General features: G+C 38.4%; 1 protein-coding gene across 1 annotated transcript in view; it reads left to right on the top strand.

The window, feature by feature from the left end:
* Nucleotides 1-12,959: 12,959 nt before the first annotated feature.
* The window catches only part of IGF2BP3 (insulin like growth factor 2 mRNA binding protein 3), a 175,932-nt gene continuing 172,908 nt past the window's right edge, over nt 12,960-15,983 (top strand). The window contains exons 1-2 of the mRNA XM_050938628.1: nt 12,960-13,432; nt 15,215-15,275. Coding sequence (XP_050794585.1) covers nt 13,258-13,432; nt 15,215-15,275 — 236 coding nt within the window. The 5' untranslated portion in view covers nt 12,960-13,257. The remainder of the gene's footprint in view (nt 13,433-15,214; nt 15,276-15,983) is intronic.

The raw sequence follows: 15,983 nt of genomic DNA, 5'->3' as shown, positions 1-15,983 counted from the left end.
CTGTCATGGCATAGGGAGTCAGGGTTTGCACAGGCTTGGGAGAAAGGAGTTAAGAGAAAAAAAGAACGAGGAGTACTTGTGGCACCTTAGAGACTAACAAATTTATTTGGGCACAAGCTACTCCATGCATCTGATGAAAGCTTATGACCAAATACATTTGTTAGTCTCTAAGGTGCCACAAGTACTCGTTCTTTTTGCTGATGCAGACTAACAGGGCTACCACTCTGAAACCTGTCACCATGCAAGGAGATAAGAGAGGATTTCTGTTGGGTGGGAAGGGACAGTTGGCAGCTCAGTGGGGGATGGGAGGTCTTTAGGCAGCTGGAGGAGAGAGGGGGTACAGCATTGGGAATATGCACATCCCCAATGAGCCACACTTGCAGATCACTGGAGATCTACATCTCACAGTGCTCAAACTGTTCATGCTGCCACTAGTTAGCATAGAAGATTTAAAGTTTTCACACCTATAATTATAGGATGCAATTTCTTCAAACTTGTCCTGTCATAAAATGTGGCAAGTTTGATTTTAAACAAGCAGATTTTGAAGTTATAAGCAGCACATGTTATGGGACATGAACAAAAAAATCTCTTTCAGCTCCTTATTTAAAAATCTCACATTTTCAAATGAGCATTTGCCTTTGGGATTAAACTAAATATGACATTTCAGTCCCAAAAGGATTTTTTGTGGGGGTGGGGCGAATTAAATGGAGTGGAAACAAGACTTTAGAATGTAAAGTTTCTGGCAACTTTGACTGTCTCTCTCTGATAGTGGTGTCATAATCTCATTCTACTAGTAACAGTGCTACTTCTAGCTTCTGTCCTATGCATTTTCCCCCACTGGGGTTTTAGTGCCTTCCCAGCAAATTAAAACTATTACATTGTTTAGATGCCCATATTTTTGCATAATTTAACTCTGCCTTTCCCACCCCTTGCACTAGCTGATGAGCAGCAGAGGAAGATGACTTTCCTGTGGTTTCCTGAAGTAAGCTAGTATTCTGGCAGTTTTTATTAATTGCTAGACTTCAATTGCATTTTAAAGCAGAGGCAGAAGAGAGTCAGTTCTTAAGTCAAAAAGTCTCCCAGTTCATTTTGTATACTGTAGAATCACTACCATAAATGCACCATTTACTCAACTGGATTTAGATTAATTAGCTCAACTCCAATAAGTGTTCTTTAAGGGAATTGTGTGTATAAAACCAAGTTCCACCTCTGCCCCTAAGTTATCTGCTAGATTGATCATAAGAACTTGTTTTATGAGCTTGTAAATGTCATTAAATCTATCGGGTTTAATAGCAGATTCCTATCCAACCTCCATTCAGTGGATTCCACAATATGAAACTGGAAGCTGTAGTTTTACAGATAAAATGGTATAGATGTGGCCATGTATCACCCACAGCAACAGTGTAGGTCTATGTCTAATAGAAATAATAAAAGCAGTAACTCTGCATTTACTATAAAGCAGAATACGGTAAAAATGATTTGTTCTAAAGAAATTTTCCAAAGGACAATTCTCTCTCTGCACTTACAGCCTGGGGAGTTGAGGGGCATGAAAGACAAAATACCTCACCTACACCACTCATCAGTCTCACAGGCAGCTATTTCCTTTTCCTTCCACTATCTTTCTAGGTCCAGCCAAACACATTGCACATAACTTTTTTCAACACTATTCAGTACATTTGCTAGATTATGGGTGAAATTTACCAGAAAGGAAAGTAGTGAAATTTATTGTAAAGCAAACAATACTTATTTGTGTGACCATTTTCTCTTACAGTAAAGAGACAAGACCAGTGACAGCTTAGTAAGGTAAAATGTTACATTAATGTATTTCATATAAATCCAACTTTTTCAGTTGTATCCAGTTGAAAATGTGTCAATACTCTATAGTATTTAAACTAATAGGTGACTAAACATTAAAAAAGTATTTTCTCTATGACAAGGAAAAGAAAGATGGTAAACTGTCACTTGATTGCAGCAACAATCCTACCTGATGGCCATTCAGAAAACTTAATTTGTGGCTATGTCTAAAACATTTTCCTAAGTTTACAGGTATTGTACAAAGGAAAAAGAACTGTGGCAAAAAATAGAGAGATCATTTTCAAAATGTTAAGTGCAGTGCCTCAATATTTAATTTCAATAAATGCCTCATCTCTCACATAACAATATCACATCATTATTCTATTCCATTGACATTAAGAGATAATGTCTAATATTTTGGTTCCAAGAAAGGTTTATATATCCTTAACATGTATGACTATAAGGACTATGAAGGACAATAACAGAAAGTCTGTAAAAACAACTCAGAGTAAAAGATGAGGGAATAACAATTAACAGAAAAGTTAAATGGTCATGGAATTATTTCTGTAAAAAGTCTTAAATCAAATACCATTAATAAAATAACTTATTCTAATGTAACAAACATTTAACTACACAGAATAGGGAAACAGAAAAACTCAACCTAGTAAAACTCCCCTGAAAAATCTAGTAAAAATAATTTAAAAAAAGACCTGCTTTATTATTTCAGAAATCTAATAGTACTGAAAAAAGAAGAAAAAGTAGTGTAGATTCTAAAATAAATGTTGTATGTTGAGTTATGTACATGTAGCTTTAGAATCTGGAATAGTAATTTGGTAACAAGACCTCAAGATTGTTCAGTGTTACACAGTTTGACCTGGAACTTCAAAATTGCAAGCAAGCCCTATCTTGTTTTATCACCTCACAACATGCCATGAAAGACTTACCCAAACTGAAAATGTGTGTATACAAATGCAAGTGTTGCATTGTGGGCAACAAAAAAGTTAGACTGCCATTTTTATGTTTAGAAGATGAAAACCCTGATGCTCCCATATAATAATGATGTTTTCATGGTAGTTTCAGCTACAATCTTCTCGTCTCTTTTAATCACTCATAATCTTGTGAAAAATAATTCTTTTAGGTTAAAGTTTTCATGCTTATTTTCTGCTCAAAAGTGATTTAAGCTGGAGGTGTGTGTGGAGGTATATATATGTGTGCATGTGGAAGGAATGGCAGTACATTTTCTATTTTTAAAAAAAGCGGCACCTCCACATCATCAATAATTAAAAGATAGCTATACTTCGAAACTTGACATTTAACTAGTCCTCACTGGAGTACATCCATGAACAAGTCTGAATGAAATAAAGACTAGAAGTTAGTTTTGAATATCTGAAAGTTACATACTGCACACAGGACACAATGTCACTACATCCAAGAATCTGCACTTATAGAAAGATACAGTGTGTGTGTTTTTTTTCCAACAGTGAGCATTTAAAAATGCACATTAATAGCTATTGAGTAGAACCTCTTAGTTAGGCTAGTATGTGTTTTGGTGAGGAACTGAGCAGGCACCTGTTGGCCTTTGACTTACTTGAGCCTGTTTTCTCTATCAGTGAACACTTTTGTCCTATTCCCACTCCTTTCTCTGTTTACTGCCCCTCCCCCCTTTTCTGTCTCTCAATAAAACAAACAAAAAACCCCAACTCCTAACACTCTAGGAAAATATATTAATATAAAAATTAGACTATACATTGTCAAAAGATTTAATGCAACATTAAGACCGCACAGCTAAAAATCACAACATCAGGAAATAAAAGTTAAGAGTCACAGAACTAGCTTAATTTGACCATGTTGCCAAATGTAGCATTTTCTATTCCTATTTTTCGTAAATGTATAGCTTAATACATATATTTTGATATTGTTAAATCTTAGAAGGATGTGCATTTTGGCTAGCTTCACACATCCCTGGGAACTCTAACCTGAGATTTATGGTTTAATTAAGCAACCTTAACACTGAATTAAATTAGAATATTTTGCATTTTACTTATGTTAGTACTTAAGTCAACATTTTAATTTCCTATTTCAAAAAAAGATTAAGATCTTATTTTGCCCATGATCTTATGTTTTTAGCTCAACATTTTGGTTTTAGCTTTGACTATTATTATTTTAACGTTGTAACCAAAGCAGATATGCATATACAAAAGACAGTGATATAAAATATATACTTTCTGAACCTTCTAGAAGCTATTATTGAATTTCAAAAAGAGTGATATCCAATGTTTCAACAGTATCATTCAAGGTCTCCCTTTAAAAAACAAAAGCAAAACAAAGAACAAACATAAACCAAAGTATTGCTACATCTTTGTAAAAATAAAGTTATTTTAACAACTTTAAGTTACAGCAAATAATGTAGATGTTATTCTGCACTTAAACTACTACATATCAGAATGTGTCACAGAATGTTTACATATAGGTTGAAGTTTTATAACAGGTCTGATGCAACAAAACTGATTTCCCCCCCTGGCCCCTGTGACCCCTATTATACTATTTTAGTGTGCCTTCAGTGATCTGAGTTTTTAAATGCATGAACCACAAACCTCATACAAGTTCACCATAAAATAACAAAAGAGAGTGAATTCAGTATTAAACTTTCAGGCTTATCTAAACATATTGTTTAGTTTTTTTCTATATTTTATTGTTGCTCCCAATTCCAACTTTAGTTCACAGGAGGCTTTACATTTGATGGAGACACATGTTTCATTACCTATACTTTAGAACATAGGATTTTATCACTTATATAAGACATTTAAAAACAGTCTTTAAGAAAAAAAATGAATATACAGAAACCAGTTATTTATCAACAGAAACATTCTACTAGCCCAAATTTTACCAAGGACAACACAACTTGGATGTAAATTAGAGATTTTAAAATCAGAATTAGTTAGTTTGGGAGTAGCAGTATTTTTCCTTGCCAAATTAAGTTACATTTATTTCCACAAATTATAATTATGATGATGCAGGATACTTTTTGGATTATGGGACTTTTTCTTCCAGGGACAAAGAATTATATTGTTGAAACAATGATTATCAGTCTAATAAAAAAATAATCTCTGTATAAGTCCTAGTTACTTGGTTGTACCAGATGATGTTTTACAACATCTGGGAACATAAGTACATTTGTTCTGACTACTTAACACTTGCAGTGCCATAACTGAGTAAAAAGGATGGTCTATATATTTTCATTATATATGATTGTGCATATTATTTTATTTTGACAGTGGTTACATGAATATATTATTTGTAGTTTGATTTTCTTAACATATTATTTTAAATAGCAACAATATGTTAAGCTAACCAGTTACAGAGGAACAGTTATATGGTTTGTATGAAAAACATACAACTGAGGAGGATTTGTTTAAAATTAGGTAAAAATAACTGAAGTGACATAAAATTACTAAGAGTATAAGCATTACTGTCTTCAGGAGGAACCAATCTCAGCTGTTAAGCTAAATTGAGGAAAGAATTGAAAAGCAACAAAACTGGATTGCAATTAACTTTGTTACTTTATGGTCTTAAGAAAAATAAAAAGTAAGCAATGAAACCCTAATGTGTTTGAAAATTTGCTTAAAAAAAATTACCGACCAAATGTTTCTAGTGTAAAATCGTAAGTAATTTTATATTGTAAGCAATTGTTTTGATGATTATTTCTTGGAAATTTTAATATTTCCATCTAATGAAAAACAATTTGTAAATGAGAGAAACAAAATCTAAGGTAAACATTAATGAACTGAATTACATGTATCAGCCTCAGTCTACATAATAAGTTACTTCTAAGACATGGGACTAATTTAAAACATTTTATTTGTAAATCCTAGGAAACTTTCCACCATTAGCAAGTTTAACTTTTCTTTTGTTAACATCACAGAATAGAGTACTATTACAGGTGTAAGTCTTTCAGAGTTTTGTCAAAGATTGGCACTGCATCAGATTTTTCTTCACAAATCATGAAATAAGGTACATTTTTTAAATCTTCCCAAAGGAAATATAGTCTATAGATGTTGGTTATTTAGAGAGAAAGGATAGACCAAGATCCAATCACAAAGCAGTATTAAAAAGCAAATGTAAGGCTCCCTTCCTGTAACCTACAGATATTAAAAAAAGGTTCAGGCTATGTTTATCAGGTACCTATGATGTTGAATACTAACTGAAAACATAATATGTTTTGCTTTACTAATATTATAGTGGAGAGCAGCTTCTCATTGTTCTCCAGTGGGATTTCATGCTTGGGTTGCTGTCCCATTTTACTCCATTAGTTAATACATTTTTCCCCTTGGCAAGAGACCTGCTGGATCAGATGAGTAGCAAACAAGAAACATATTTTGACTTCTTCCAAATGCAATATATATATATATTAAATATAAAAATATATATATTTAAATTAGGACAAGAATTGTTTGTGAAATAACTACTTAATTTTCAGTTCTTGATTTCTTATAAAGGGTCCATAAACCCTTTGTATATAGAGGAAGCCATATAAACAATTACTACTGTCACTTTTTGAATTTTCCTGGTTCTTCACCAGATATGTTTTATGTGAGGTTTATAATTTCAGAGATATATTTTCCATACAATAACCGCCTTTCCTTCTGTACAGTACTATACATTATCTGCAAAGTTTCAGATATTAATACACTAAATATTTGTAAGTTATTTTGACGCTCAAACTCTAAATCCATGTGCGCCATACAAATTAATATTGTGCTGAATATCTGTTTTACATATAAGCAATCTTAAAGGAGTACAGGCTACATTTATGTAATGTAAACAACAAAAATAATCAGGTTTTCATTTTGCAAGAACTGTTTTGGGAATGTCTAACAATTAGAAACATAATAAACAGACAAATCAGTTACTGCATAAGAATATTCTTCCAATAAATGTAAGAGCAAGTTATTTAATTTTCCACCAAAATATACAGCACTATGTATACATTGCAATTATTTCGCTTTCAGATTATAATGGAATATTTACATTTTGTTTCTACCATTATTTTCATTTCTATCTAAACTCTTTAACAACTATTCTTAGCATTACAAATAAAGCAAAAATAAATAACTTTTTTGGTAAATCAAGCCACAAAAGTAACCTCTATATATTTTCTTAACATTTTTATTAAGTGAAAAAATTAAACAGATTTCTTTGTTACAATTATTTTTACCCCAACCACTAAAACTCGATATAGTTCTCATTCATCTGCCTCATTATTAGCAAGTATCTATAGCAAATAATTGCATACATATACACTATATTGATTTTGTTCATTCACTTACTGTTATGGATTCAAGATTAAAACTTCAATAAAGTAATTGATAACTATATAACTAACTGTTCTTCAGTAAATGGTCTGTAAAGAATTTCTATACTGTTGTAACTTTACTAATAGCAAAAAACAATAAAAAGTGTTACAACTTCTTTCATCCCAGTTCACTACATAAATTATGAATAATTTCTTCTGTTTATCTGGATTTCATTATTTATTTGATTAATTTTAGACAATTTTGTTAAATGTTTTAAAAGTTATTTATACTAGTACAAAATACATCATTTAGTTCTCAATGGATGTTTTCATTCAATCTTATTGATTTGTGTTGCTAATATGACAGGTATTGGCTGGTGTAAGTGATTATTCCAGTTAAACCTGCAAAAAAAGTTGTATGTGCTTAAATGCTTAATAGTTTTTGAATGCAAATAGTAGCAATATTGATCAGATATTGGACTGCTATCATGTAACTGAGTGACAAAATGAACTGCAGCACCTTGGTGAATGCACTTTTTCTGTCTCCCTGCTGTTCATCTTGAAGACTCCTATTTTATTGGTTTTCTGTTTGTCTCTGAGCTGGATTTGTTTTTGCCTTACCACCTCCAAATTTTTACATCTTCACAAAAATAGGCTGTATCTGCCATCCTAGAACTAGCTGTTCAGCCACAAAACTGCAGCAACCTTACCTATCCTGTAGCTGTTTCAAACAAAAAGGTTCTTTTATGTATTTTGTCCACTGCAAAATAATTATGTACTGTTTTGTTAGTCGTTTTCGGTTTTTTTTAAAGTATTTTAACATTTAGCTTTGCAAACTCTGGGAAAAGCTACCAGTTTCTTTAGAAAAGTTTGATATTAGCAGTTATTTTACCCCAAAAAAAAAAAAAAAGAAGTACTCAGTACCTACAACGGATCTTAACGGCTAAGGCACAGTCAGAATGTGGAAAAGAAAGAGGCACACGAAAATGGTGAGAAGCTGCATTGCTTGTGCTGCAGCATGGTACAAACTTACACGTTTACAAAGCACCAGCCCCAGCAGACCCCTCCATCAGCCATTAGAGGGTGAACGAATCGCAGGAAGAACTACACATTGTATCGCTTCATCCTACCCAGTAACACTTTGTTTCCTTTTTTAGGGGCCCAACAGAACAATCAGAGGAAAGAAACAAAAACACCCGAGAGAAGAAAGGGGGCCGTTTTCGCGCCACAACCACTCCAGCTGCGGGGAATGCACACAGGAGGCCAATGAATGGGGAGAAGAGCAAACAAATCAGGCAGCCCGTGGCCCTAGCACAAACGAGGCTGGGAGAGCTGGTAGGTGCAGCTCTGAGCCAATAGGATGCAACGCTCACCCACAGCCTCAGAGTCATAGCTGTGAGCTCCATGCTCTGCTTACTACGATTACTACGGCGGCTCCCTCCCAGGCGCCCTGCGCTTGTTGCTAAACTGCAACCTTGCTCCTTTGCTCTACGTGCTGAGTTGGCTCAACTGGCTGTTGTAGGAGGCGGGTACTTTCCAGCTGGCAAAGAACTTCTGCACGATCCAATCCGTTGTCTTTACAATTCATTGGATCATGACAATAAGGTGGTTTGATATTTATGTGGCATGTATGTCTTCTGCAGCCTCCTTAGTTTGTCTCCGTGTTAATGTGGTGCTACGGTGGGCAGCGAGTGGTGATTTTTTTCTCCTTCAGCTGCCTTTGGGGTGTCCTCTTCCTCTAGGGTGTTAGCTTCATGTATGAGTCAGTTATGCATCCATGTTCAAGCCAATTAAAGGTCGCTGCAAGCTATAGAAAGCTTTAGTTGAGGCAAAGACAAGGCAGGGCCTTGAAGTGGGGGAGGTGTTTGGAAGGGGGAGGGGAGGATGAGAACGCACCAGAATGCTGACCAATTGAATGATATTTCTAACATTTGCTAATCTCGGGTCGAGTCAATACAATCATTTTCCCGCTTCCCCTAAAAGTGTATGCGTTTCTCTTTCCTTGTTTTGGGCCTAATACAGTGAAAAAGAGAAGTCCTTTCAATGACCTTTCAACTCTTTGCATTATATAAACAACAACAATATTCCTAAAACAAGTTTAAAATGCATATTCTTCATGCAGATTATGGATCCAGATCTCTGTTATATCCTAATCCTTATGTAATGCCAGTTGAACTCTTTCTAAACAGGTAAGAGTTTACTAGATTATTCACAGGCCCTTCATACACCTCTACCCTATAAGTATATTAGGATTTCTATTTTTTGTTGTTTATGGCAGAGAGAAAGACCAATACATTCCTCCTCCTCCTCCTCCTCCTCATTTTCCACCTTAATTATCACTTAAACAGAAACTTTTAAAATAAAAGATTAAATAATGTTCTAAAACAGAATTATCTTCAAAACATACTTACCTGTTATCATTTAAAAAAAAATTTTTTTTTACAACTCTGACAGAGCAGTCTTAGTTAAATCCACATCTGATAGCAAGTACTGTTGCTTCATATAAATCTATTGTGTGTACTAGTATTATAGAGAAAATAATTTCTTCAACAGTCTCTCTCTCTCAACATCTGTAAAGGTAGCACATGTCACTGGGGGGAGGGGAAGCTTTAGATAAATGATTACACTTTGTTACACAAGTGAAAACTTTAGTACAGTTGTTACTTTTACCTTTAATTTTCCTATGAAAATATTGTTTTAAAAGGAAATTGATCCAATTAAAGGTTAGTCTTGTTCAGCTTCCTCATATGGGGTAAAATTCAGTAACTAATTTTTGCTGTACATACTTTCAACATATGAAAAATTAAACAGCACAAATGTTTTGAATTTGATAAAACTGGATCCACATTTCTAGCATACAAGGCTAAATATCTAGCTTTTTGGTAAATATCTAGTTAACTATAAAATGATATTGCAAAGTATTTAATTTGAGCTTAATAAAAAAATTACATATCAAATAATCTTTTTAATATAAAAAAGATGATTACCTAATTTTTGGGTGTTTAAATTAAATTAGTATATGGTAATCAGAAGGGCCCTATTTATCTAATAGCATAAATAGAATCTTTTATGTTCATATTTAGAATTTAATTTTGAAAACACTAATTCACTTCTTTACATTACAAATAAAACAATACAATATAGTTCGGTATAAACTACTAAGTAACGTTTTTGCCCTGTATTATAAAAATATATTTCCAGTATATAGGACTGATAATATACAGGGTTCTTTCTCTCCTCTAACAGGGACAATTAAATATGTGTAAGTTGGGTTGGACAACTGATGTATGGTTTGACTTAAATTCCCACTTCTGACTTTTCTAAAGAAAAAAGTAGGTAGCAAAACATATTAGCAAACTAGAATATTACACAAATTGTATACACTCTACATTTAACAGTGTAAAGAGGAAAATATTTGCAAGTGCTTTTTAGACCACACATGTAGAAAAGAGCACATGCAGATGGATTGATAAATTTCAATACATATCAAAATTATAAAGAATAACACTAGATACTTTGAAAACACTTACTAAAAGAGAACATACCTGCATGTTAAGTTTTTAAAAATTATGTATTAATCAAAACTGCAGAGTGGTTTAATCAGACTTTACAAGATATTATAATAAATACAAGCTCATTTAAGAAAAAATGTCTCGTCCAGCACAGACTGGTACTGTAGAGTGAAGATTTAAACTAAGAAACTATTTGCCCATTTTCTACAAAATAGAAGTTGTGTATAAAATCTAAAGAGTGGAGCACAAGAATACCCTTTGTCTACTACAAGTAAGTGATCAATTAAACTGACATTAAATAATGGATTTAAATGACAGTTTCTTGATAAGCACTCAAAAAATTATACATACTGGTTTATGAAAAAATATGCCTCAAAAGTTGAACTGAAATGTTATATGTAATTATTTCACATTAACTACCGTTCTTACTTTAAGGAATGCCACATTGAATTATACCATTCTGTGCTAAATTTTCAATAACTGTCTTTACTGTGCCTTTTGTAAACCATGTGTAATAGTACATACAGATTGTAGTGTCCAAAGTACAAACAAAAGAACTTGTCAACATTCATTAACAACATAGTTTCAAGTTAAATTAAATTACATGTATTTTACTTATTTAGTTTGTAGAAATGAGGTACAAAACTGTAAGCCTTAAGGTATTTCTCTTTATGCGTATTTCCACATAAAATGCAGGACATGTGGAAATTCATTCACAACTAATACACATACTTAGCTATTTTCCATGGAATACCTATTAAAATCTACCACAAAAAAAATCGACCATGGAATAAATGAAACCTTCCACTAAAGTGTATTGACTTATTAAACAAAACCTACTAGATTGCTATATTAAATACAGCGCTGACTTTCATTTCCGTATCCTTTCTTCATCTTCAGGCAACATTTTGTTTGCACTGGAAAGGCTCCACACACCCAAACCCCCTCCCCCCACAAACCCACCATTGTACTCTTTACAAATGTTGAAAATTATGAATGGTTCTTTAAACCAAAGGGGGGAGGGGGAAAATAAATCTCTAAATTCCTGGGTGTGTTATAACTATCCTAGAGTAAGGCTGGTTGGTCATTCCTCACGTTTTCTAAGATAAGAGCCACCATTAACTAGATTAAAAGAAAGAAGGAAACTTTTTTTTTTTCCTTTTGGTAGGAACGAGGAGAGCATGTTATTCTCTCACTGTGGACTCTCCCACTTCTCAATCATTTCCCAACTGTCTTCCGTCCACCCCTACCCTGCGCCCCTTTGTCCTTTTTTCCATACTGCTCAGTTCCAGAGACACTGCAACCCACGCTAATCGACCCGCCAGAAACATTACCAGATGGGGGGCTCCTTCAAGGCTGGAAAGACCCTAATTTCCCCCTTCCCGCTCCCTTCCCTCATTTATCCCTTGTCTTTCTGCGGCGAGCAGCCAATGGCAAACAAGAGCCCGAAAGCCACCAAACATGAAATCACAGGCAAAGGTGCTGCGCATAGAGAGATCGCTCAGGGCGTTGCTAATAAGAATATTACTCCAGCAGCACGCAGGCTGCTTAAGTACCCTCCCCTCCCCCTCGCTGACCCACCCACACAAAGTGCTCAAGCCATCTTGCCAGAGCAGCGGAGCTTGCACGAACGACCCCTATGAATAATACGGTGGCTTCGCATCACGGGGATCGAGGAGGAGGGGGAGGCGTGGGCATTACATGGCATGTTTTCCCTCCTTCCTGGAGTCCCCTCGGCGATTGCACCCGCCCCGAGAGACAGCGTGTCCTCGCCTTCCCCCGTTGTTTGTGCGCGCTTGCAGGGGAGCGAGCTGCGAGAGGCTGGCCCCAGACGAGCCAGGCCGGGCGTTATTTGTGAGCGCTCGGGGAAGGGGTCCGAGCCGCTGTCAACAACAGTGGTGACTAGGGGCAGAGCGGGAACACGCGCTCAGGGCCGGCGCGCATCAAACTCCCGAGCTCCCTCTGTCTAATCCCCAGCAGCAGCAGCCCTCTCTAAACTTGTCCCTGTGTGTGCAGCCAGCCTCTCTCCTCCTCCTTGCCAGTCCCTCCTCCTCCTCCTCCGGTGAGTGTGTGCGTGAGAGCCGAGCTACAGCTACTATCTAATTGAGGCGCTGGGATTCCTCACGTGAGAAGTTGATTTGTAGTTTGAACACGTGGCTCATTCAAAAAGCTGGAATATTCAAGTAATTTTCTTCCACTCCCCCACCCTCCTCTCTGGGTTTTTTTTTTTTTTAATTGAGAGGCGGTGCCAGCATGCACGTAGTGTGACATTTTCATAGTCCGCCTGCCGCTGCTAAACGGGCTTGGGGGCAAGACAAAAAAAGTAGTTTTCCCCCTTCTCTCTTCGCCCGCCATCCTGGTCCCCAAGCTGGGTGTTTTTCCCCCGTCACCCCTGCGCGCCCGGATCCTACGGCAAACACTCCGGATTCCGATTTGGATACAGTTTTTTTACCCCGAGAGAGGAAGGCAGGGTGGGAGGGACTCCGGCTGCAGATCTGATTTTTTTCCACCTCGCTCTCGCTTTCTCTCTCTCTCTTTATCTCTCCTCCATCGCATTTTATTGTAGCCCCCTCACCAGCTTATTTTGCAAGCCGAGGCTGTGAGTTGTTGGGCGTGTGTGGATTGTGGTTTTTTTTTTTTTTTTAAACGAACAAGACCATGAATAAGCTGTACATCGGCAACCTCGGCGAGAGCGTGAGCCCACTGGACCTGGAAAGTCTCTTTAAGGAGTCCAAGATCCCTTTCAGCGGGCAGTTTCTGGTGAAGACGGGATACGCGTTCGTGGATTGCCCCGATGAGAACTGGGCTATGAAGGCCATCGAAGCACTTTCAGGTGAGTCCCTCCGGGCACCCACCCCCGCACCTCTCGCCATCTGCTTCCTGCCCACACATAGAGAAGGTCCCCTCCTGTCCCCCAGATTTTCCCCCCACCCGCCTCGCCGGTTCAACGCAGGGGGACCCCGAAATCTGCCCCTTTCCCTGCCAGGGAGGTGGGGGCGAAGCGAGAGTCGGCTCCCCGGGCCGCGCGGGGACTGTGTGTGCACGGGCTGCAAGCGGCCGGGGCTGAGGGGGGGTGCTGCTGCCGTGCCTGGCCGCGGGAGCTGGGGGGCTGTGGATCCCAGACACGCCGGCAGGTAACGTGCTCGTTGGCGTTTGACATCCAGCCGCCTTCTGGCCTCTGCAGCTCCTCGCGCCCGGGGCTTACGCTGCAGCCCTGCGGGCTGTGGGAGGGGGCCCGGGGGGCGCTAGGCTGGCTGGCTGGCTCTAGCGGCGGGGAAGGTGGCCAAGGAGGTGTGTTCCTCCCCCCGCCATCGCTCACAACAGGCCAGGGCAAGAGGCAGCAGCCTGGGCCCAGAAACCTACCACGATGTAGCTCCCCTATTCCCCCCTTCCGCCTCCGACGGAAAATCCTGGCTTCTCCGCCAGCGTCCCGGGAATTGGGGGTGGGGGACGATTTGGAGAGGGGGAGGCCATGCAATTTAATGTTTGCATGGTGCGAAGGCAAGGCTGGCGATGTGGAGGGGAAAGTGAGCCCTGCTTCCGGCATAACGTGCAGGGACGGCGAGGCGGACGAGCCCTGCTCTGTGCATTCAGCGCGCACCTATAGGCGCTCTTGGCCCCGCATCTCTTGCCCAGCGTGTATCCCCGGCAGCCAGGCTGCGGGCTTGGCAGAAGCCGCCTTCTGGGTGCACTTGGAAGGAGTTGGCTGGCGAAGCTCCCAGCCTCACGCGTGTTGCACAGAGGCGACGCATGGTGTAGCTTTCCCTGCAGGGAAGGAGAGTAACCCAAACTTGAGAGGGAAAAGCCATCGCCCCCCTCCCCGCGCTGGTCGGAGGGGCTGGCAGGGCTCGGGCCCTAGAGGGCTGCCTTCCTTCGGGATTATTTATTTCGCTTTCCCTCTGACTGCCTCTCCCGCACCCATCACCGCTTGCAGGAGCCAGGCCGCCTCTCTGCCTCTACATCCTGTTTTTGTGTAAAATGTAATGCTGCCTGTTTAATACGGTTTGCAGAGGCTTCAGGGGGGTGGAGGTTCCCGGGGCTGCGAGAGCCCTTCTGAAATGCGCGCTCTTCACCCCCATCTCCCTCCAGAAAATGCCATGAAGTTTAAATTGAGGCCTGTCGCCCTGCGGGACGCGTTGGAGGTAGCCGGGGGAGGGAGGGGTGCCCTGCCCAGAATAGGCAAGTAGGGAAGACACAAGCATTTCCACACAACCCTAAAGCATTCCCAGTCCCTCTTGTATCCTCTCTTTAGGCTGTAGGGCCCTGATCAGCTCATCCGATCGAAATTGTTGTATCTATATTACAGAACCCTTGGAGAAAATGGCTCAAATAAAGGAAGAGGTCCACTTTCAAACAGGGTCATTCACTTACCTCTTCGGACAATTATTGTGCTAAAAGGAATCATTAAAATTCAAATCCCTTGGCTTGTGATAGCAGCAGCATAGTGGCAAACTGCAACACCAGTTAATGAATAAGATAACATGTTGCACTTTTAATTTCCTGTGGTGTTTTAAAACACCACAAATTCAATTTGGGAAGGGTGGGGAGATGAGAGAGAGGGAGACATTCAAACACATTTAAAAACACTTCTCCCTAATTTTGTTTGTATTTGCAGGTAAAGTGGAACTGCATGGTAAACTCATAGAAGTTGAACATTCAGTCCCTAAAAGACAGAGGTAAATGATTTTTTTTTTCTTGCCCTCAATGACCAGTCTGCCACAAAAATAAATACATTTAAAAAAAAAAAAAGCTTGTTATGTTTGCCTTGTGGATAAATTAGCTACTTTATTAAACTAAAAACCCACCATGATATCAGAAATAATTCCAGAATTGTACCCTTATATTTTTAATGTAATGCATGATCAATCTGCACTGGATTTACAGAAACCAACCCTCTTCATGGAGGAAGCTGGTTGTGATTGAATGACAAATAATTATTAAAAAATTTAAATTCATGAGAAGAGTTAAATTTTGTGCCGTTAGCAGGAAAGTAAATGGGATGTTTTGAACTGTGTAACAGGCAAGCATGTGAGCTTTGCTCAGCAACAAAAAGCATCTTGTAAATATACTTATATGTATACATTTTTTTGATCCTACCATGCTGGAGGCTGCAGATTTTATAGCTAAGTAGTGTAAGTTTCATCTAGATTTAAGGATGAATTTTTCTTTACTGTTTTGATCTGGCATGTACAGACATATGAGGAAATGCTGATTTCTCTTTAGCAAAGACATGATTTATGCATTCTTTATTTGTGTGAGTTTTTCATTTTTGCAAAGTGAGTACTTCAGGGCTCAGTAGCATGTAGTTTTGTGGGTCTGATGTGAAGAAACAGTGCTCAGATTCTTGCAGCGAAGCAGACTAGTACTTCTGTACTACCTAGAGC

The sequence above is a fragment of the Gopherus flavomarginatus genome, chromosome 2 (assembly GCF_025201925.1).
Source record: "Gopherus flavomarginatus isolate rGopFla2 chromosome 2, rGopFla2.mat.asm, whole genome shotgun sequence".
NCBI lineage: Eukaryota > Metazoa > Chordata > Testudines > Testudinidae > Gopherus > Gopherus flavomarginatus.
This window is presented reverse-complemented; position numbering and strand designations above follow the sequence as displayed.